We start from the raw sequence: 24930 nt of genomic DNA on the forward strand, positions 1-24930 counted from the left end.
GTTGGAACATCAGAACTAATAGTCACAACAATGCAAGACAATCTCAGCCCTGGGTGTATTCTCCAAACTTTCTCCAACACTGGACCTAACTAAATAAGCAGGTCGGCTAGAGATTGTCATGCAGCAAAGAAATTCGAGTCATATAACTTCACGATCACCAAACTCAGATGAACCCATGAAAATCCCACTGTTTTTCTGAAGAAAACTCCTTGTTCCTTGCAGCCAAGTCTCTAAATTTCTCTGTTCTCCTCATTTCTCTCTTCCTTTCCCCGCTCCCTTAATATCAGCAATAAACTGTTTAGAATAAACTGCAGCTTTCTTTGAACTGTTCCTTCCCACCAATATTTAAACACTCTGAAATCCTTACCGTCTTAAGCACAAACTCCAGCAACCTCAGTTTTTCAGTAGTTTACCAAACTGTTGCTCTGCAACCCTTCAGATACACACTTTTGGAAAAGTGTTCTTCCTCCATTATCTCCATTTCCTCAGTTCCAAATCCTTGTCACAATGAGTCTGATCTGGTCACCAGTGGCATCTGTACCACCAGATTTCATAGTGATCTTATTAATTAGAACACTTACACTTAAAGAAAAGCTTGAATACAGTACAGAGTTCTCCCCTATAACATTCACCCAGCTTCTTCTAATGTTGCTATATTGAGTAGCCAGAGTACAATTATCAAAACTAAGAAATTATGTTAATAGGATATTCTTTAGTTCTGCTATAAAATTTCTTTGGATTCCATCGGAGAGTTTCTCGCTTCCTTATTCTGTTCCAGGATTCACTCCTTGATCACACATTGCATATAATTGTCATGGAGTTTTGTCTTCTGCCAACTGTCTTCTCCCACTTCCTTTATGTGCTTGGCCTGAGTATAGCATTTTTTAAAAGAATGTTGGTCTCTTCTTTTTTAAAAAATAAAATACTTCTTCATGATTTGATTAAAGATACACATTTCTGGCAAGAACAGCAGAGCAAGGATGTCATACCTCTCTCAGTGTATATTGTTTTAGGGACCCAGTGACGTCAGTGGGCCTGTGTCCCTAAGGAGCTATCTGGGGTAATGTTACAGTGTTTCTTTGTGGAATTAATAATATATTGGTAAGATATTTTAAATTCTTTTTGTCCACTAATTTCAGCATTCATGAGTACATCTTGTCTACAACAATTATTACACTGGTGTTCCAATACTGATTTTTAAATTTTATTCATTTTTCAGCTCCTTTAATGAGGAGCTGGCTATTGTCTGTTTCTTCATTCTGTATTAACATAGTTATGGGCTCTATGAGTTATAATCGATTCTGCTCATTATTTACATTGCTCAGTTGGTTTTAGTTCTGACCATGTAGATCGCCTTCAGTCTGTTCTTTCCTTCTTCTGACAGGACTCTATCTTTTTACGAGCAGTTTCTGGCACCACAAGAAGTTCCAGGCTCACCCTTGGAATGTATTAGTTTAGTTTTCCTGCCAAGATTAGTCTGGGTTCTCCAGAGAAACAGAACCAGTGGGAGATATTTTTAAAAAGAGGTTTGTTATAAGAAGTTGTCTCTGAGAGTTGTGGAAGCTGAGAAGTCCCATGATCTGTAGTTGGAAAGCTGAGGACTCCGGAGAGCTAATGGCACAAATTCCAGACTGAGTCTGTAGACCAGGAAACCAGGAGAGCCAATGGGATAAGTTCCAATTCAAGTCCAGAGACAAGAACAGGTAAGGGTTGATGTTGATGACAGCCAGAGAGAGAGAGAGAGAGAGGGAGGGAGAATCCCTCATTAGACCTTCAGTGGATTGGCTGAGTCCAACCCACACAGAAGAAGAATAATCTGTTTTACCCAGACATGTGAGTCTCATCTGGAAATATTCTCGAAAACACACTCAGGATGATGTTGAATCAAATATCTGGGCACACTGTGCCCAGTTTCAAGTTAACACAGAATCGCTACCACCACCCTGCTCCAGCCCTGGAATTAGCTCCATCTTCCAGGAACTCTGGATTCTTTGAATGGGAAATATATTTTTGAAACTATGATCTCCGTCTTGCTATTGGAGTGCCATTGTTTTTAGACCTCCAAACTAACACAGCCAGGGGAAAGAAGTGCCTAACCTAACTCATGAGTATATATTTGTTTTCATATCTGATTATCACTGTATATCTTTTAAAAACATATTTCCCACTCATATCTGTGATTCAAATCCAATATGATGAGATTTATTTTAACCTTTCCCCTTTTCTTTATTATTGTCTTTCTCTAAAAGTGAGAAATCTAGCTCTTACTGTCTATATTTACTTATTTTTTTAATTCTTATGGGCAGATGAAACAGTTTCACAATTTCTAAGCCATATCCTTATTAGAAACAATATCCAAACTAGCATACAGTGTTAGTGTACAGTTCTTTTGACCTTAGCTTTATACTGTCTACCCAAAATGCTGTTCTCTAAAGTTATCCAGATGAGTTTTTTCTTTCCTCCTTTCACTGTGTTGATGTTCTCATTTGTAATATTTCACTGGTGTTATGTTTTGTCTTTCACTTTGCTCCCCTCCCTGTGTCCTAGTTGCTTTTACAAATTTACAAACAGTAAAAATCACTTTTTCTGCTGAAAATTCATGTGGACTTCGACAAATGCATAAAATCATGTCTCCACCACCACAGCTTATTACCCTAGAGCTTTCCCTGTGCTACCTTTTCCTGGCCCACTCCTCTCGTCTCTTCCAATTCCTGGTAATCACTAATCTGTTTTCTGTTTTGTAGGTTTTCCTTTCCAAAATGTTACACAAATGGAATCATATACTATATACCATTTGCAACAGGTTTCTTTCCCTTATCAGAGTACATTTAAAATTCACTATCTCTCTGGCTCTATCAGTAGTTCACTTCATTTTATCACTGAGCAGTATGCATTGTATGGATACACCCACAGTTTGTTTATCCATCTGCCTATTAAAACACATCAGGAATATTTCAAGTTTGGGGTAACCATGTATGTATAAAGCTGCTATAAACATTTACATACAGATTTTTGTGTGATCATAAGTTTTCATTTTTCCTATTCAAAGACCAAGGAAATGAATTTTTGGGTCACATGGAAACTTATACTAAATTTTATAGGAAGCTGCTGAGCTGTTCTGCACAGCATCTCTACCATTTTGCATTCTCACTAACAAAAGAGTTCCAGTTGCTCTGTATCCTCATTGACACTTGTGTTTTCTTCTCAGCCATTCTAATAGATGTATCATGATCTCTCCTGTGGCTTTATTTTCCATGTTTCTAATGATGTTGAGATTCTGTTATATTCCATAGACCTTCTTTAGTGAAGGACATCCTTATACCTTTTCCTCTTTTTATAAATTTGGATTTGAATTTCTTATTGTTGGATAGAAAGAGTACTTACATATTCTGGACACAAAATGTTTGTCCAATAAATGACTGAATTCCTCATTTTGGTTAATCCTTCAGTACCATTTGATGTTATTGAACATGGCTTCTTTTTTAAAACACTTTTCTCTATTTCTGGATTCTTTCCAACACTGATCTCTTCTGTCCATACATTCCCTTTCTGGCTTCAACATAGTCTGCATGAGGCCTGTTCCCAACATCTCTTCTTTCCCTAGTGAAGCCTGTAATTTCCCAAGCTAAGTGACTAGAGGAAGTTTCTAGGCTGCAATATAAAGTGGAAGAACCAAATAAGTTCTACTAAATTAATAAAGTGACCACAGTTTGAGAAGACTAAAGTGACATGAATTTATGAGTCAGAATATTGGAGATGAAGGAGGGGAGAGAGATCCATGTACAAGTTTTCTTAGTGCTTGATTTGAACTAATCTTTATTTAATTTAGTACATGTTTGCAGTACATAATGATTACATTTATCATGTGGAGTTAGTATATGTATACAATACATCTTAATATTGCATCATTTTTAATCCCCTAACCTTTCCCTCCCTCCTTGCTCACAAGCTTCACAAGGCTGGAGAACAAAACAGTGATAAACAAGTTAAACAATCCAAGAACTTAATACAATATTGAGAGCAGTTTTTGTTCTGGTTAACCACAGTAAAGAAAATTTATAATGCACCAGGAATCACATAGAAAAATCTAAACAGTATCATGTTAGTTGTGGGGCTAAATTAGCCTTGTATTAAGTGAACATTACTAGGCATATAAATAAAGGAAACTAGAATCAGAAGGTAAGTCAGTTAACAGAAACCGACTCAGAACATTAAATAAACATTTACTGTACTTCCAATAAGAAAAGAAAAGTGCACACATGGGGAGATAAAAAAAATTGTGCAAATGGAAGCTTTAAGTATGAAACATGCCTGATTTTTTTTTTAAAAAAAAAACACAACCTGGAGGAATTAATGGAAGATTATCACTGCCGAAGAGAGGGGGAAAAAACTACTGCAGTTGAATCCATAATAATAAATCCTGTACAGAGTACAATGCAGAGAGAAAAGGACTGATAAAAATAGTGTGTGAATGATGGGTAGGAGAACATCAATATCTATAGCTAAATTCCAGAGAAAGTGTGTGTTTACGTGTTTGCATTGGGGGGTATATTTAAAGACATATGGAAAAATGTTTTACATATGTGATGATAACTAAGATGCACAGATCAATGTCTCAAGTGGAATAAATGTGAAAAAAATCACACTGATGGACATCATAATTAACTCTTAGAAGATGGTAGATAGAGGGAGAGATCATATTACATATAGAGAAACAAAGTTGGAATCTATAAAGAAAAGTCTTTTGAACTGCAAAAATATTAAGCAAAAGGAGGCAAACACTAAAGACCACATACTATGTGATCTCACTTATGTGAAATTCAAGAAAAGCAGAAGTACAGAGACCAAATTTCAGTGTTTGTCTATGATCGAGAAAGAGAAAAGGGACAAAAAGGATTAACTTCAGAGGGCCAAAAGAAACTTTATGTGGTGTTGGATAGAGTCTATATTTTAATTGTTATCTTAGTTATATGACTATATACATTTGCTAACATGCATCATCATAATCTTCCCTTTAAATTGGTAAATTTTATTGACTGCAAACTCTAATAAATCTGATTGGAAATAGTCACTGAAAGGAGCAAATATATCACTTTTTAAGCCTTCTGGAGAACTGCAATGATAGGAAACTACTTGCAAAAAGGAAAATATTTAAATTGATACCTATAAAAACAACAGTATGATTAACAAATTGAGTACTCAAATCATGCACAAGATTTGAACTTAAAAATCTATAATTGTGCTTTGAGAAATTTCTATTTGTGGATAGAATCTTTGAGAAAAACCTATTCTAAGATAAATGAATATTTTGCTGTGGAATGGAGTGAAACTGAGAAGTCGTAAGTTTTGCAATATTTGATTTGTAAAATTTGGAAGAGTGGAGCTGGGGATTTAGCTCAGTGGCAAAGTACCTACCTGGCAAGCGCAAGGTCATGAGTTCGATTCCTGGTACCAGAAGAAAAACAAAACAAACAAAAAAATAAAATAAAATTTGGAAGAGTCATAAATAGAGAAAACCTTTTAATAAGTCTGTCTTATATAAAATATCTGCCAAAGAAGTTGTTTACTACAAAAGGAGGAAAAAAATGGTAGGCATGAAAAGTTTTGGAATAAAACGTACCAGGATTTTAAAACCAGGAAGTAAAAACAATCTATACATCATGGAAGAGTCCCTGAGTTTTCCAAATAGTGCCATTTTTCATTTTTCTCAAACAAAAATACTATAGTTTCTTGGGATGAGAAATGAAAGATGCCCAAAATTTCAAATCTATTAACCATAAAATTCAGGTTTGAAGAATAGTGAGGGCAGTTTTAAAAAAACTAAAATATTTAGAGTTCATTAAAATAATACATTCTTCATTTAAAAACCAGTGACACTGTATGATTGAGAGATACAGTCACAAAACTAACATATGTGAATTTTTACAAAGAAACAGAATTCTGTTGTTTTTTGTTTGTATGATGACAGAGAAATTACTGTGCTTAAAGTTATATCTGTGCCATTTTTTATTTGTAAATGAATTGTAGGTGTGAAAATACATTGAATAGGACTATCACGTAAACCCACTAATAAAAATAATTTTGACATATAAACATTTCCATAACATATAATATTTAAATTTTTAGCCACCATTTAACCTCATTCTGGGTATGGAGGTGCACACCTGTAATCCCAGCACTCGGGAGGCTGAGGCAGGAGGACTGCTGTGAGTTCGAGGCCAGTATGGGTTGCATAGGGAGTTCAAGGCCAGCCTGGAGACCCTACCGCAAAAATCAAAACAAACCAAAAAAACCTCATTCTGTTTATACACCAATTTTCAGTTCATCTCTAGTCTTGCAAGTATATAATGTTTTAGGTTCTGACAAAATTTTCTATTTGGCTGGAAAAAACTTACCTTAGGAAAGGGTTGAGACACCAGAGAACCCATGGACCTGCACCCCTTTCCCTTAAGGCCTAGTTATTGGTAGTCTCTTCGATTGAAGAGGACAGGAAGAGGTTGAGTTCGTACCAGCTTCTTTCTCTATGAGAACCGCATGCATGGTGAAAGAGGGTATCATTCGTATTGGAAGAAGGAAATATCTCTACCAAAGAATGACTCTGAGGTTTCCAAAATAATGATGGGAGAAGGAGGTTTGGAGTCAGGAGGTCTTCACACTGGTGAGGAGCTCTGATTACAAAAACTTTTGGTTGAGCTGTTATTTCTAATACAGAACTTCATAGGTTAACGATTGCGTATTCTTTCAAACTATGCCTCACCAAGAGCAATCTAGTTTTTCCTGGAGATTTATGGCAAGTCACCTGCAAGATGCCCCCTCTTCCCGCCATTCTGACCAGTGAAACTCAATCTTTGGTTTTTACCTCCAGCTCTTGACTGTTTGCTTTCCACTGTATACTTTGTACATTTATTGTGGATTCATTCTTTGCTTTACCTTTGCCAGATAAAACAAAACTGCTGAATAATTAGGGCTGAATGGTCATTTTTTTTAAGAAGTGCTGAAAAGAAGGAAGATTTACATAGTGGGAAAAACGAATAAGGATAAAGGGTATGACTGCAGAGGGAGTGTGCATGTCCAGTTTTAATGGAAAACTCCTCTCTTGCCAATTTTATTGCCATAGCAGAAGAACCCAATGGTGACTGGACACTAATATTTTACTTTATGAATAGCAGCTCCTGAGAACTCTAGTAGTAAACCTTGGTTCACTTCTTTCATGTTCTAATGGTGTTATTATCCCCATACCTATAGATATGATTCTCATACACATCTGTTTCTGAAAAGAAAAAAGTTACATAGCACATGAAAATATAACTCATAAATTATAGGGTTTGAGTTGGTCACATATTGCATAGCCTGTGTTATACCTACTTTCATTTTAATCATTTTCCTTTATGACTAGAGATAGTGATCTAAATATGTATTACTAATGTGGAAAATTTGACCTTTTTTATAGACTTTGCCACAGGCCACATTGAATTTAAAGTTTTTGTATGATTTCTGAGTAAGAAACCTTATACATTTGTATAAAAATGAAACTCCTAATATTTAATCTTAACTTAGTATTTTGTACATATTCAACTTTATCCAAAAAAGTATTAACTATTTAAAATCCTTCTCAATACTCATATGCATGTGGGCCAATATTTAAACATTGGTCAGTTTTCTTAATGATTATTGTTAACCACTTGTATCTTCTGTTATCATCTTTTGGGAGTAAAGATATTTGTTTTCTTTATGACAAGAGCTCTCTTAAAGAAAAGTTGAATTGAAAATAAAACATCTTGGTTATTCTAGATATGCCATGTTATCTGAAAGTATGTGCTTTGTGGTTTCTTCAAGAGTTCATAAGCTCATAGAAAAGTAAGGCTTTCTGCCATAACAAAGTTACTGTAATATCAAAGAATGATATGTGACATCAGATCAGAAGAATCACAATCATGGAGAATTAAAACAAGAATAAACTTCTCATAGTCGTTGCGCTCACAGCTATCGTTTTTTAAAAGTCAGAATTGTTCTCTATACTTACCCAGTGACTTCTCCAGGATTGATGTGGGGTCTCTAATTTGGAAAGCATGACTTTATTTCAGACTGCCTTCTTGGCAGCATTTCTGATTGGGATAAGGATATAGTTGCTTAGTGTTTTGGAGAAATTCGGGAGTTGGAATGTAACTCTTGATTCAGGGACAACTTTGAAAGCTGTAGGAGATACCAAACAACAAGCTAAGATACATTTTTATTCTTCCCCAATCTCTCAGAATTCTCTTACTTCTATTCAGCCACTTCTTTTATTTTAGAAAGAATAAAAAAAAACAATAAAAATGATACAGAACTTCAAAACAAGATAGGAAATTAATAGTGGTTGTTATATTGCATAATGTTATCTTCAAAGTAGTTGTTCAGATTACCAGATACAGGGGCCAGAAATATAGCTCAGTGGCACAGTGCCTGCCTGGCAAGTGCAAGGTCATAAGTTTGATTTCTGGTACCACAAAAAAAAAAAAAAGAAAAGAAAAGATTACCAGATATAGGCATGAACAATTGCTCAAACAATTAAGCATTAACTTCCTAATTAATAATAGAAATTAGTAGTACAATTGCTTTAGCTATCATATATATTTTTCCTTCTTTCTTTTTAGTTCAGATATCACTACTTACCACCTAGACTTTTGTCAAGATACACAATTGGTCTTCTTGCTGTTGTGTTCCAGTCCATCACCATGATATCCCTGAGATATTTTTTAAAAACAGAAACCTTATTCTATACTTCTTCTGCTTATAGTGGCCGCTCATTCTCCATTGGTTGGAGTCCAAGATCTTTGGCATGGTACACAAAGTTGTGTGTTAATTAGCCCTGGCCTATAAGGGCAGTTTATCTGTTACACTCCAGACTATTCCTGTGTTCAGTTATACTCAACAGCTAACTATTCCCAATAAATTACACAGACACTAGTCTCTATACATCTGCATGTACTGTTTTCTCTTCCAGAGATGCCCCAGCACTACTGCCTCCATCTAGTGTATCTTAACTAAGTTCATCTCTTCTTTCAAATATTTGGTCAAGTAATATTTTTTTCTATTAGTCTTCTTGTATTTACCATAAGTACATATACCATACCATACCATAAGTATACCGTAAGTACGTTCTTATTCCCTCTCAAGAATAATATGAGACTTTCACATACAGAATTGCCACTGTTAAGTGATAGAGCTGTCTCAAATAGTCTATGCATTTCTTAGTTCCAGGAGCATCTCTGTGCTCTCAGCTTCTGGCACAGCCTTAGTTTTGAAGAAGTCATTCGTTTGTATGTTATTGACAGGATTGTCACTGTTCGTTCTAATTAAAAACTTTGTGTCAGCCTTTGGTTGGAATAGATGATCACAGCAACTAATAACGGACACCTGTGTCCAAGTTCTCACTGACGTGGGGAATGGGTGGAAGACTAATACTCCTGCCTTAATGTTATATCCATTTCTCAGTGAAGCAGTAAGATGAGAAAGGGCCACCCATGAATGTCAGCACTTCAAAGGGTTAGAGGCAATGACCCTCTTTGAAGAAGCAGAAATATGTCCTATGTGTAGGTACCAGTTTCACAAGCTGAATATAAATATCATGTATCACAAAGATATACCAATAAAAATAAATGATGTCCCAGTTAGCTTCAGGAACATGACAAGGAAGGCCAAAGACAGAGAGGGATCTGGAGCCTTACTGTGGGACCCAGTATTCACCTCTCTGTCTTTCCACTAAAGAAAGACTGGCCTATATCTTTTTTTAAAATAAACTATCTGCATGCCACGTTCCTGCCTAATTATTCAGACTGCAGAAATGTTCTCACCTGTTGAGTCATGTTGTCACCTAAGGACATTCTCCTGCTTTGCTTAGATGCTACTCACCGCTTCGCATACACACAAAAATAGCTTAGGGGCTGAAGTAAGCTTTTGACCTTGCTCCTTCTTATTTCTCCCACTGGCACGTTCTCATGAAATGATCTATTTTGCTCTCATTCTCCTCCTCTCTCTCAAAAAGAAAGAAACGTCAATATGACGTATGGATGGATTCCAACATCAGCGAGTACATATATTAAAGTTTTAAACCAGTTATTGTTCTAGTACACACCCTGGGGTTGAGAAAGAAAGAACATCCAGGACTAACAAACCTGATTGTTCTGGCAAAGTTGTCATTAGATTCATGCTGGCATTGCTGGGCTTTCCTTCTTTCTGTAATATTCCCATTTCATGTAAAAAAAATTACTGGCTCATGTGACAGTTTTTAACATTACGATTTCATTGATTTTCTCCAGGAGATTTCTACCTCCAGGTCTCTTGAGAGCTTCCCAGGGGGCACGATGCCTGGAGTTTGCCTACTTAGTTGTGCAGACAGCTGTCAGTCTGTTAGTGAGTTCATTAGACCATGGATCATTCCTCCATTTATTACCCTCTGAGTAAAGGACAGATTCCGGCTTGGGAATATGAGTACTTCACAACTTGGCATTCTTAGATCAAGAAAAAGACTTAATCCTAACGGTTAAGAAGCCAAATTACAACTGTATGTGGCAGAGAGAATTTTCACTTAACAACTGCTCCAAGTTGGACCTGTGTGAGTGTTCTGATTACTACTGCTCTAACTAAAATTCCTATGAAGTGTGATGAATGTTTTCTCTAGGCAAGTACTGGAAGTCGGTCAGGATGGTGGCTGTGCCAAGGGGCTGTGCTCTTCCTGGTGCTCAGTTGCAAGAGGAGACAGAAACTGTTTCAGCTCTGGCCTCCCTGACAGTGGACGTGGAACAGCGCTTTGCTCAGGAAGACACCAGGTATGGATCCAGTGTGCGGGAATCATGGTTGGGACGGCCAGGCTCATCTATGGTGTTCACGATCCCTCCTCCCAGTTTCCCTTCACCTGTCTCCTCTGCCTTCCCGCCTGTTTTCTCCAAAGCCATGGATGCCACAGTTATGTTTCAGGCTATGGTGAATTCATCTGTTTCACACTTCATGGGAAATGCGGCACTGGCATGTGTGTTTTCACAGGGACCTAGAGGGGATGAGATCGCTGATGAGGAAAATCACTTCTTGTTGGCTAATTTAGAGCAGATCATTGTGAGCAGAACTGCTTGTAAGCTTAACTTCATTCACTTGTTATCTCTGTTTTTCTGAATGTTCTCTTTCTTCCTCTGATCATTCTGTAATTCCTAATAGAACAAAGGGAAAGGAAAGCAGAAGCTGAAGGTAATTATATGCACTCCCCTGTGATTGTCCTTGTGGTCCAAAGGACTGGATAAAGGTGGAAGTTGTCTGTGAAGGAAACGAGAATATGTGTGAAGAACAGTGTAGACTTGAGTTGGATTTCTTTCACTTTAAAAAATAAACTGGCCCAGTTCGTCTTCAAATGAACATAGCTTTCTGAGAAAAAAGTGAAGTTAAGCTAAGATGGGGTTGGCTTGTTATTTTGTTAAGGAATCTTTGACAGTCTGTGCATATTCATGTCCATCACCTTGGTCTGGGGACAATGCTACATTGAAGATTTCTTTAAAATCTGCTGTGACCAAAGCCACCACAAAAGTACATTGACACTGGTGCTTTCTATGGCTGCCTTCGAGGTGACATTTCCTCAGTGTAAAAGTGAATCAGGGAAAGCTTTGCTAGAGTTCACACTCTTAAATTGCTTCTGAGAAGGAAATCGGACTCTCCCCATCCATAACATCGCCATTAATTACACAGATCCCGCTACTAGTGCCTAGGTTGGCAGTTTTCCCAAGAATGCACAGAACTGAGCAGGTCTAGCTTTCTCACTTTCATGGGATACTCAGAGTTTAATGGATTTAACATCTTGTTTGGACAAAAAGCAATAGATAAATTGAATAAGAGATTTTGTTCTTATGCAGTTATTTTTCTCTTACTACACTCAGTTGAGGAACAGATTCTCAGTAGGGGAAAAGGTTATATATTCCTGAGTTAGAAATCCTCTTATGATATTTGGGAGCCAAAGGAAAACTGTATTTTGCCCTTGTGATAATATGAACTGACCCCCTCTGTTCCCAGCTAAGAGCAGAACCAAGTTCATAATCCAAAGGTGTTGCAATTATTCCCACGGCCAGAAACAGTTAGTTGTCTGTCATCAGAGGGCTATAAAACTGAGGAAACTAACATCTGTTAGTATTGGATATAAAAGGAGCATAGCTATTCTTTAGAATTCATTTAATGTAGAAAAAAACAAGGCTAAATTCCAACTTGAGTGAAATGAATTGTAAGTAATTCTGCCCATAAAATTGCAGAGCTTAGAATAATTAACAATAATAAATGATGTTATGAGCCTCAGTAACATAACAATCTCAGCCCTTTGGCAGGAATTGACCCTTTAAGCATACTTGTTTATCCTCAGGTAAACAGTGTGCTTGGCTCCTGATAATCTACAGGAATTAACCCCCGCTTCAGTCTATAGTGATGTTTAAGCTTCATCTGATGGTGGAGAAAGATTGTGAATGTAATGGCCAAAATGCAGGAAAGCAGAGCTGAAGTTTGTTGCCTGGTTTCACATTAATTTATTAGTCATACACAGGTTGTACCTATTGTGATTGATTTATTTTATGGGAGAAAAATGGTTTTACTTGAAATATTTTCAATGCTTTTGCACTCTTGTTTTTAAAAGAAAAAAAAAAATTCTTCTAGAATTGGCTCCTGCATTTCAATTGAATCATGCATGGAAACAGAGAGACAGACAAACAGACACTTTAAGGCCATCATAGCACTTCCTCTTGGTCAGGGATGCCACCAAATTTTCCCCCTACTCGGTAAAGCAGGATAACTTTCAAAGTAAGATGAAGAGATGGAAATGTTCCTGGGTCTTTGTTATGAATGCAATATTACGAACACACAGGAAATAGAAAAATTAAAAAAATCAGAGAGCTAAATGGCTGGAAAAGAGTGAAGGCAAGATTCTTTTTATAGGAAATTCTTGCCGGTTATTTTGGAGGATACATTGGTGTTGGAGTGAGATGACTCATTTCATACTCAGATTTTGGGTAAAGCAGCTCTTTTCCTGGCCAACTCATATCTGACTCATTTACCACTAGTGAATAAGGGATAAAATGCTCCTGGCTAAGAACCATTGTAAGTATTTTCTGTTCATTTTTCTTGGATGTTGGGGGGGGCAACACAGTGCAAAAAATCATTTTGTTTTTATAACTACATTGATGGTCCCTAAAGAATGAATTATTAGGAAAAAGTTTATGTGTGGAATTCATTTTGGGATTGTAGTTTTCAAATTTTGGGGTAGTAAATGAGTCAAGTGAGAAAGAAGTGAATGATGGGTCAGCAAAAAACAACAAAGCCTCCATGGACTCAATTTACATATTTTAAAAAGATTAAATAGGTATGCCCAGTTGTATATATTAAATTGTTTAAAGCAAGAACTGTGATGTCAGGTTTTTTTTTTCTTGTTTGCTAGAAAAATATACCTTTGAAAGATTTGCAGTCTGCATTTGTTAGATATCTATTGTAAAACGCTTCTATTTTGGAAAGGTCATATGGTACTTGGATTTATTCTTGGATGTGGGTTCAAGCTCTGTTGAAGGTCAAGTAAAAGCTTTTTCTGGCAATCAAGACTTCATAATGATCAACTTAAGTTTTTAGGAGTGTGTCTACACTCCAGAATTCCTGACTATTTTTTTAAACTCAAAACAAAAACTGAAAGTTAAATTTTTAAATGCCAATTTGATTGTAGTGTAAATTGTGTTAGATTTTCTTAATGAAATCTGATATAGTTGTCTAATCATTTAATTTTCTACTTTTGGCAAATTTTCTCATGAAAGAGATGATTTCAAGTCATATAGTATAGAAGCATGAGAAAACACGATTCCAAATCTTGCTATTTTGTCTTGTTTGAGTAACTTATCTTGTTTATGCATATGAAAATCTAACAATAAACTGAAAATTCCCAAATATCATTTGCCTTTGCTTTGAATAACCCATCATTAGCTCCTTTGATAACTCCACTTAAAAACTTGGTTATGTAGAAAAGCAGACCATTATCACATACACATTTTTATTTAATGTATTTAGAAACTTGACTTTGTTAAAATATCACTGGTGTGATGTCTCCAATTGAAGCCTTCTAAAAGTTAGTGTAAAAATCATTCAGGTTTCTGATTTTTCTCTATAATATCATCCTTTTGAATGCTTGTTTATCTAAGCAGGCAAATATTCCAAAATAAATTTTATTTTTAATTTTCTCCCAGTGTCAACAAAGCCTTAGTTGAAAAGTGGGCTGAGATTTGCAAGCTCCTGTTGAAAGTAAGAACAGTATGTCCCTGCTTATCTTTTCTTTCCTCCTTTTCCTGGAACCATCAGTTTATCTGTGTTTTCAGTGTCTTAAATGGTCTTGGAGCATGTGTGAAATCTGACTAAGTATATTAGAGTACAAATTCAGTGCTTCGTTATGTATTTTTAAGGTTCAGTTCTGCATTCCTTATAAAGCAGCAATTAATTTGTAAAAAGGAAACTGTCTTAGTTACTTTTCTCTTGTTGTTGAGACAAAATACCTGACACCCAGAATTAAGGAAGGAAATGTCTATTTAGATCATGGTTTGTGGAGATTTCAGTTCACACTCAGCTGGCTCCAAGGCAGAGTGGCACATGGCAGAGGGCAACAGTTCATGGCAGCGGAAGACAGCAAAAGCAGCAAGAGCACAAGGGGAGAAGCAGCGGCAAGCAGCCTCTTTCCCTCCCTTACATTATATGCAAACTATCTGCCCCAGGGCAGCTGTAGCACTCACACTCATAAATCAGTCATAAACTCTGGAAGCCTGCCCCATGACTGCGTGAGGCTTTGTGGGGACATCCAGTACCAAACCATAACAGAAACCAAATGAAAGAGAACTATATATAAAATGAGATTCATGATGACTTGACCTTTCCAGCTCATCTTTGCTTCTCCTCCTATACTCCTGCCCTTCCACTCTGGAGGAGGAACAGAGCTTGAATCTACATTCAGCTTGCCTAGTCTTTCTGCACCTAATAATTGTATGCTTAGGGCCAAGTCATTTATTTCTCTGAACTGTATTATCCTTTTTTCATAAGGTTATGAGGATCAAATGAAATCATATGTTTTAAGAATTTAACACCTAGCAGCCGCACATGCCTGTAATCCCAGCATTGAGGAGGCTGAGGCAGGAGGATCATTGTGAGTTTGAGACCAGCCTGGGCTACAAAGTGAGCTCAAGGCCAGCCTGAACTGCACAGCGAGACCCTGTCTCAAAAAGACAAAAAAAAAATAAATAAATAAATAAAAAGAATTTAACACCTAACACATAGGAAATACTTAATAAAGATTTGTGACTTTTTTTATTCCTTGGTTTCCTCTATTTTTTCTTTCCTTACTATGTTATTCATGATCTAGTGATCAGTGATCTGTAAGAGAAGAATATTGAGGTAGTACCTGTACCTGGACATCTATACATTTCACTGCTTTTGGTTAAATCAACAATATAGTCATTAAAAGTAAGAGATCAACAGAGAATTACTAAACAATAAACTGTTAATTAACTAATCTGTGTTAGCTGGCTGAGAGAGAGAGAGAGGAAGGAGGAGGAGAAGGAGACAGCAACAGTAGAAGAACAGGAAGAGAAAGACGGGCAAGAGGAAGAGGAAGGGAGGAAAGGAGAAAGAGAGCCAGAGAGAGAGCCAGAGATAAGAACTCACCCTTCCTAGTCACACCCCTAGTGACCCACGTATTCTAAACAGGCCCCACCTCCTAACAGCACATTCAGGTATGAAGTCATCAGTGGATTAATGCACTGATGAGGACAATGCTCCCGTAATCTAATCACCTCCCCAAACCCTACCTCTGAATACATGAGATTTTGTGGAAATTATTAACTCTATATCATAACATTCCACTCTGTTCCCCAAAAGATTCATGTCCATCTCATTATGCAAAATGTATCTAGTCCATCTCTAAGAGTCATCAAAGTCTTAACAGTTCCAACATTGCTGAAAAGCCCAAGTCTGAAGTCTTCTCTCAGCCTGAAGGCAAACTTTTCACTCAAAATGCATCTTAAAGTTAAAAAAAGTTAAATATTTCCAATATAAAATGGCACAGAGTAAAATGGAGGAAGAGGCAAATAGCCAGATCAAAATGTAGCAGGGCAGAGCATCATTAAATCCTGTAACTCCATATCCTGCAACCACATATACAGTGGTGAGATGTAAGTACCAAAGACCTTGGGCAGCCCCACCTGAATGCTCTGTCTGGTTGAAGTCTGCATGGCTTCTCATCTGGGCTTTCTATTCACTGCCTGCAACGTTTTTTGGCAGACAGTCCACGTTTCTGGTATCTCCAACTTTCTGGGGTCTCCACTGCACCTTGACTTCATTTTCATAGCTTCATTTGTCATGGGCACATATATTGCTTGGCCTCCCAGGCCTTCCTTTGAAATCTAAGTAGAAGCCTTCATGAATCTACAACTCTTGTATTCTGCATGCCTGTAAAACCAGAATAACATGAGCAACACCAAGGTTAGCCACAAGTTCAAGCAGTAGCTTCACCCCCTTGGACCATGATTTCAGTGGCCTAAATATCTAGATTGTTGAACCGAGTAGATTGTATATCTGCTCAGTTCAGTTCTACTAAATAGATTGCAGATCTGAAAAGCAAGATGCCGTGGGACTCTCATCTCAAAGCAAAGTCTTTTAAAGGACTTTACCTTTTTTTATCCTCGAGTATGCAATGGGTGGAGTCTGGCCAATTCCTGAGATGCCTTCAAATCATATTCCCTATTGTCTTGGTGCAAAATACTTGGCTTCTTTTAGTGACACTAATATTTCAGCAACCATACTTTCCTTGGCCCCAATTTTACATATGCTTCCTTCCTGTATAAACTGCACAGTTTTCACAAATTTCGGCTCTGCCTTTAGCTGCTTATTCTTATTGTAGATCTGGCTAAAGGCAACCAGAAATGCTCATATCATAGGCTGAATGTCAAGCTACCTAGAAATTTCCTCTATCAGACCAATTAGTCTGCTATCTTTACATTCAGCCTCACATAAAGTATTAGGACACAGACAAAATATAGACTACTCTTTGTCAAAATGAGACATGCACAGCCTCTAGTAGCAATTTCCAACAGAACTCTCATTTTCATCTGAAACCTCATGAGTCTGGATTTGCATCAGCAGCTGGTCTTTGCAGCTCTTATAAGAATTGCCCACCAAGATCTGCATATATCATTCTAGGGCTTCTGTAGCCTGCATTTCTAAGCCTTTCCAAATTTTTACAAACTACTTCCAAAAGCTTCAGAACCACAAGGTCAAGTACAGTTACAGTTAATACTCCTAGCACCAATACTCTGTGTTAGCTTTCCCACTGCTGGGACAAAACTAACTGAACACGTACAATTTAAAGGAGGAAAGATTCATTTTTCTTCACAGATTCAAAGGGTTCGATCAATGCATGGTCATCTGGCTCCGTGGCACCAGCACTATGGCAGAGGACATGCTGGGAGAGTGTGGTGAGGCAATGCTGTGGAACAGCGGGCAGCCAGAAAAAAGAGAGAGGTAGGGAAGAGCTGAGAATAAGAATACACTCCTCCAGGTCACAGTCCCAGTGACCCAACTCCTCTGACCAGCCTCACCTTCTAACTGCAAATTCAGCTATGAAATTCATCAATGAATTGGTCCCCTGATAAGTATAGCACCCGCATGATCTAATCATTTCCAAAAGCTCCATCTCTGGACATGAGGCTTTTTAGGGGATATTTTAAATCCAAACCGTAACATTGGGTAATAACAAAATGTTTACTGAATGCATAAATCAATGTATTATAAGACAAAACATTGTTGAAATTGTAACAACCCTTTGTAATAGTATCTAAACTTTACTTGTCTCATCTTATTCACTTATATCTTCTGAGGAATAGGTGTTACTGTGTTTTTAAGTAATTTCTCAAAATATGTGATTGACACACTACACATTAACTATGCCCTTTTGCAAGTGTCTTGGTGAATAAGAACCACTACTATGCACATCACAAAGATGGTTTGGCTGAGGAAACTTGAGAGGGAGGGTGTTTATCCAAGTATTTTCTTGAATGGAGAAAGGAACTGCATATAAGGGCATAGAAAAGTATGGAAGTGGTGCTGATAACCTAAAAGACTTATCTTCCAACACGAAGAATATGGAGAAAGAACACATGAGAACATCGAATTCATTCATTCTTTTAATGCTTTCTGATTATTTCTGTGTGCCAGAAAAAATCCCGGGAATCAAGTTCACAAAATTGTCTTCAAAGCATTCACATACTTGAAAATTATATTAGTTCTCTACTGCTGCCATGAAAAATTACTAAAATTTAATAATTTAAAACAATAAAAAGGTTCTGTAGGTCAGAAGTCTCACACAGACCTCACTGGGCTAAAATCAAGGTATTGGCAAGATACATTCCTTCCTGGAGGCTTTCGGGGAAAATCCGTTCCCTTGCCTTTTTCAGCTTCTAGTAGCAACCTGCATTCCTTGCCTCCCAGCTCCTTTCCTTCAGTTTTCAAAACTGGTGGCTTTGTCCTCTCTGCCGATTTTTTCAGTCACCACATCCCTTTCTCTTAATGCAGGTGAGAAAGGGTTCACATGATTAAATTGGACACATCAGGAAAACTTAGGATAATTTGCCCACTTCAAGGTTTATAACCTTATTCATACCTACAAAGTCAGCTTTGCCATGCAGGGTAGCATATTCATAGTTCCAAGTCAGAGACATCATTGAGGGCTTTGTTCCTACAACAGAATCAAATATAACAAATAAAATATAATAGGTGGCAGGTTATTCAATGAGATAGTGCAGAATGAAAGAAGACAACATCAGCCAAAGATTGGGAAACAAATGACAGTGACAGGGACAACTGGGTGAGGGCAAAAAAATATGCAAGATTTTACCTAGTAAGAAGAATAAAGACATCCAAGATAGAGACGATAACTTGAATACTCTTTCAAGTTTGTTTATGTTTATTGCTAATACTCAGTCAAAACCACCTTCGTTTCTCATCCACACACTTCTGTTTCTTTTCTTATCCATTCCCTACACAGGCATCAGAAAGCTCCTCAAAACCAAACAACTGGAAAGCAAATCCTATCACCTTTCTGCAGGAAGCCCTTTGATTCTTTCGAATTCCTTTCACGTGAAGACCATCATCTTTAACAAGACACATAAGCTCTACATAAGTGTACCATCACCTGTTATTCATGTCTTATATGTAACATTTCTTCTCTTTGATTTTTGGTCTGGGTTTGAACAACAACGACCTTGTTTAGTTTTTCAAACTGAGGTGTACTTTACCTATAATAACGTGCACAGATCCAAACATTGGTGTCTGTGCCACTCTCATAAACAGCATCCAGAGCAACTTGGAGAGAACGTGTTAAAAACACCCCAAGAGGCTTATTTGTAGCTCTTCCTAGTGAGTGCCACTCCCTCCCAAAATCCAGCTGTTAGCACAATCCCGTCATCTTGTCTGTTCTTTAATTTTATTTCAGTAGAATTATGCAATAGATACTGTTTGTTTGTTTGTTTGTTTGTTTGAGACAGGGTCTCACTATATCATTCAGGTTGGCCGTGGATTCACTGTGTAGCTAAGTCTGGTTTTGAACTCGTGATGATCTTCCTGCCTCAGCCTCTGAAGTTCTGGGTGTGCACCACCACACCTGGCCATGTGTACTGGTTTTTAATGCTTCTGGCTTATTTCATGCTTCTAAGCATAATATTTTTGACATCTATCCAGGTCATTAGTAATCAGAAATCTATTCATTTATATTATTGTTCATTATGTCAGTGTATTAATATATCCTAATATTTTATCTATTCATCTGTGGATAAGTGTTTGGTTTATCTCCGATTCGGGGTTATTCTGAATAAAATGCTATGGTAGTTCTATTATTGTGATATAAAACACATAAATCTTGCCAACTTAACCACTGTAAGTGTGCAGTAATGTTACCTATATGCATGCTGCTGTGCAAGACAGCTCCAGAAGTTCATCTTATAAAACTGAAACTCGGTGCCTATTGGACAGCTGCGCCTCTCTTTTACCTCCCCTCCAGCCCATAGCAACTAGTATTCTACTTTCTGCTGGTAGGTTGTACGATTCTAGATATCTGATAGAAGTGGAAACATGCACTAGTCATCTTTTTGTAACTGGCTCAGCATACTGTCCCAAGGTTCATCCATGTGCTAATATAGGATAAGATTTCCTTCTTTAAATAATAGAATAATATTCCACTGTAAGTATATGTCACATCTTCTCTCTCTCCATTCATCTTTCTGTGAATGTTTAGGTCACTTATACCTCTTGGTTGTTGTGAATAGAACTGCATTATTGATGAATATACAAATGTGTCATGAATATTTTATATAGAGAGAGTCTGCCAAAAAAATGTGTGCACACTTCAGGAAAAGAAAAACTTGTATAATATGTAGTACTAAATTTATTGAGACATCATGAGATTCATACAAGTTACCTTTGGCCTCTGTAATTATGAGAGATACTCAAAATGGTAGCCACTAGCTTCCAGACATTTATTAGTACAGTGAACTGCAGTTCCTTGGTAACCTTGGTCATTGAGGTTGTTGTGCATGCAGTTTCAACTTTTTGGTGGGCAGTTCGGTGGGTTTTCTGCAATATGCAATACCCTCTGGGGTCCCCCATACAAAGGTAACATTATCTGTTGCAGAAACATCATACTATTTTCTTTTCCTGAAGTATATATACATTTTTTTGGCAGCCTCTGTATATATTCACATCCACACCAGGCTTTCTTTGTTGACACATACTTTCTCTCTCTTGGAATACTAATCTTGGCCTCTTCCTCCTCCCATCAACCCTAACTGACCTCGCCATTCTCTTCCACTTATGCTTTAGATCTCAGATCAAATATCACTTCTCAGAACATGTTCACTGACCACCAACCTCACAAATTTGATCTGGCCCCCCCTTCTCAATTTATACCTTCTCATGTCTCCTCTATCCCTCCATATTATTATACACAACACAACTGAAAAGCATATGTATTTTTATGCATGTTTGATTAACTTATTTTCCCTCTTAGGAGCTTATGACTAGCAGCCCTGCCCCTTTGGCTTACATTAGTACATAAGTGTAGCCCTCAAGGGAGAACAAGGATGCCAGGGCAGCTAGGGAGCCACAGAAGTGAGTAGGCAGGCAGGGGAGAAAGACATGGGAGTGGCAACACTGGGAGGGAATTTAAGTATTACCATAGGAATGTGGATTGCATCCTGTTTTCAATAATAAGCTATCAAAGCCAGACAGCATAGGTCTATGTTTCTAAAAGACAGTGGTATAGTAGAGGGACCAGCATGCTACTAATGAAATAGCCACGAAATTCTTACAGTTGTGATGAGGAAGGTAAGTAATGATAGTAGAAGAAATGTAAAGAAATGTCGATAAAACAATAATATGGTAGGCAAGTTTCTAAAGAATAAAGTATAGTTGGAAATTTCCAAAAGAGGAGAGAAAGAAGTCAAAAGTAGTAAGCTTGGGCTGGAGTTATATTTTACTGGTAGAGCATTTTTTCCTAGCATGTGTGAGGTCCTGGGTTTGATCCACAGCATTGTAACAAAAAAAAGAAAGCAAAAATTGTAGTAGCTGGATGGTGACTGCATTAGCTAAGAGAGGAAAAGGGAAGAATATATTATACAATTAAAAGATAAAAAACAGAAAAAAGAAATTTGCAGCCAGTTGTATGGTGGTAGGATTCTATGTGTATGTGAACATATGTCTGTATTTGCTTTCGTTTTGCTTTGTAGTTCTGTACATCTTTCTGATATGATCTCTCATACATACATATTTCCAAATCACATGTTCAGGTGTGCGGTTGTAATTTAAATGAACATTTCTGGAATTTTTATGCTTTGCTAAAATTCTTGTTTTAGTCTTAAATTACTTCTGAAGAGCTATAAAAAGTCATCCCAATATATGTTATAAACATCTCAAGAAGTATGTATGGAATGTCTATTATATATATGAAACAGTTGGGAAGGAAAACCAAAGAAATGAAGGTAGAAATGAGAGAAAACATAAAATATAATTCACAGAATACATAATGACAAAACAATACAATAAAAATAAGTGCAAAAATCTTAGAACAAAGTAAAAGGCAAAAAAACCCAGGGTTACACATAGCATAATTATGAGTCATTTGATTCTCTTTTATTGTGAGTTGTGTGGTTTACTTAGAGACATAAAGAAGTGCCCAACTTCATTAGCAATCAAAGAAATGCAAATTTAAGCAGCAAAAAAATGTTGCTTTACATGTATTAGATGGTAAACATTTGGTTAGAATATAAGGTCAGTGTAGGGTGCAAGTTCCATGAGGGCAGAGAGATTTTTGTCCATTTTATTCACTGATATGTTCCTAGTGTGTTTACCTGGGCCAGGGAAAATAGTGCCCATCTGAAGAGTCAATGAAAGGTTAGTAAACTGGATAGTGCTTGCATTAGAGATGTGAACTTTGGAGTCCTCCCAGATATGGGTAGGTAAGTTATAGCAGCCATGCAGAATAACAATTTAGCACCACTGGGTGTGCACAAAACACATGATCCAGCAGTCCTGAGTGCATACCACAGACATTCCCATCTGCAGTCATCAGAGTACATGTACTAGGAAGTTTACTACAGCTTTATCCTATTAATAGATAAAGTTGTAGATGAATAGTGTTAGAATAGTAGATGAATAGGGTTAGAGTAGTAGATGAAAAGTGGTAGATGAATAGTGCTAGAATAGTAGATGAATAGTGTTAGAGTCAGGCCTTGTGTCCATAAGTAAGGGAATGAATAGTTAAAATGTAGTGTATGCATACCAGTGTAATGCCAGGTAGTAGTAAATAGCTATAGACTGGATAAGCATGACTATCTGGATAGATTTAATAAATATAATACTTAGTGAGTGAGTTAATAAAAGCCAAAGTGACACCTGTGTGTATAAAAATAAAAAATTAAATAACTAAAATGAGAGAAAATGTCTTAAGTAACAGTATTAGTATAAATTAACAAAACTTTTAAAAATCACAGAACGTGAAGTTCTAACTAAAGGAGAAATATAAGAATTTTGTTTATCTTTGGTGAATTTATTTTATGGTTAGCTATGAACTTACTCCCTCCCCTCACTTGCTGGTAAAGACTGTATGTCTTCTCTTACCCATCCTTTCCCATGACTGTTTTCCTAAATCAAGGAGACCTGGGCATTAAGTCCGTGTAGAGGAAAGTGAGAGCCCCTACATTTCCCGAGCATTACTTTCCCCATTCTTCCAAAGCAAATATTAAAGGATCATGCCTCACTAATTCACTCTTTATTTATTAATATGTAAATATAATTACCTAGAGAGAAAGATTCACTAAGATAACACTATTTCCCCTGAGAGCTGTAGATAATAAATAGGAGACACTATAATTTGTAATAGCAGATATAAGTAATATAACTGTGTAATAATTGTTTAATACTTCAAAGTTCCTAAAGTTCCTAAATAGCAGATATAAGTAATATAACTATGTAATAATTGTTTAATACTTCAAAGTTCTCTTGTATTAATTAGTTTGATTTCCAAAGGGCAAGTCAGGGATCAGTACTTCCATTTTGAAAAACAAATCAAGAATTTGGAGACACTGACTTACTCCAAGTTAGATTTTAGGAAATGACAGAGCTAACACTTGAACACAAGACATCTATCTTGAAATCCAGGGTATTTTCCAACTTCCTGTGTCCTAACATATCTGTATTGCAAGACACAGAATTGGTCTGCTATGTGTGTGGGGATACGATTTCAGTAGAAAATGGGCAGCTGTAAGTGAACTATTTTTAAAGGATTAGGAAGAAACTATTTCAAAGGGAACACAGGGACAAAACATATATGACAAAAAAATCTGTTTCAGTGAAAGAGGCTCAATTTTTGCTGGCGAGTGGGTTATAGTGTAGCTATCTGCCACATTCTCAAAGGCTAGCCTGAATGGGTGGATAATGTACAGATATTCCACCAGATAGGTATCCTTTTATCTGTGAATCCTGGGATAGTTCGCACCCACCAGGAGTTCCCAATGTATCTGGATTTCAGACACGTTATGTCTTAGATGTGAGGGAAGATGATCTGCTGTGACTTTAGGTTGGAAATAGGACCATTCAGTCTCTATGAGAAAACTCAGTTTGAGTGTTCTATAACTTTTATTCACATAGTCTCGGGTGTAAGTAAGTTTGCATAATTATATATAAATTAGTTTTAAAATTCAATGTTCTTTCTAAATTTGGATCTTTTTCTTCTTGGAATGGCAATCAGTTTAGATGGAAAAGCTTTTACATATGCCTCGTAGCTGGCTTTTATCTTATCTACCAGGCCTCAGCATTTTCACACAACTTCTTCATGCTGAAAATTCTTGGATAGGATATAACTTATTAAGAAATAATCTTTCTTTCATTCTTATTTTTTTTAATTTTTAATATTCTTCATGGAGTCTTCTCAAACTTTCTGGCAGTATTAAATAATGAATACATGTTTGTCATTCTTATTTTGTAAAGGGTATATTTAGGTCTTTTTTTATTACCATTCCATGGATAGTCTTTCTTTAAGTGTTTCAAATTTATTACAAATATGCTCGTCTGAAATGGCAACTACTTTATTTAAAGACGCATTAAAATCTAGGCTCTTTTTCCTATAAAATCACATGGGTAGCTAGTTCATTTGTCTTTATAAACAGCTGATTTTTAAAAACAACATTTTCCTGTAGTATGAAAGTAATTTTTATAAATACTAGTAAGGACATGAACAATATGAAGAAGAAAATGAAAAGCACCTATCTGTGATTCTATCTCCCAGAAAGAACCATCATGAAAACGTTCTGTTTCTTCTGGTAGCATAAACATAACGTTGTATCTGTATGCCAGTCAACA

The 24930-nt window shown here is 36.7% G+C and overlaps 1 protein-coding gene across 3 annotated transcripts in view; it reads left to right on the plus strand.

Annotated features, from left to right (window-relative positions):
* The window catches only part of Hdac9 (histone deacetylase 9), an 885718-nt gene that overhangs the window by 859470 nt on the left and 1318 nt on the right, over window positions 1-24930 (plus strand). For 2 of the 3 annotated variants that reach the window (XM_005377344.2, XM_013510571.1), the window contains 2 exons: window positions 10661-10808; window positions 17419-17544. In XM_005377344.2, the coding sequence (XP_005377401.1) occupies window positions 10661-10808; window positions 17419-17544 (274 nt within the window). The remainder of the gene's footprint in view (window positions 1-10660; window positions 10809-17418; window positions 17545-24930) is intronic. The other variant, XM_005377345.2, reaches the window with a different exon arrangement.

This window comes from Chinchilla lanigera, unplaced genomic scaffold (genome assembly GCF_000276665.1).
Source record: "Chinchilla lanigera isolate Chin_1 unplaced genomic scaffold, ChiLan1.0 scaffold00009, whole genome shotgun sequence".
NCBI classification, from domain to species: domain Eukaryota; kingdom Metazoa; phylum Chordata; class Mammalia; order Rodentia; family Chinchillidae; genus Chinchilla; species Chinchilla lanigera.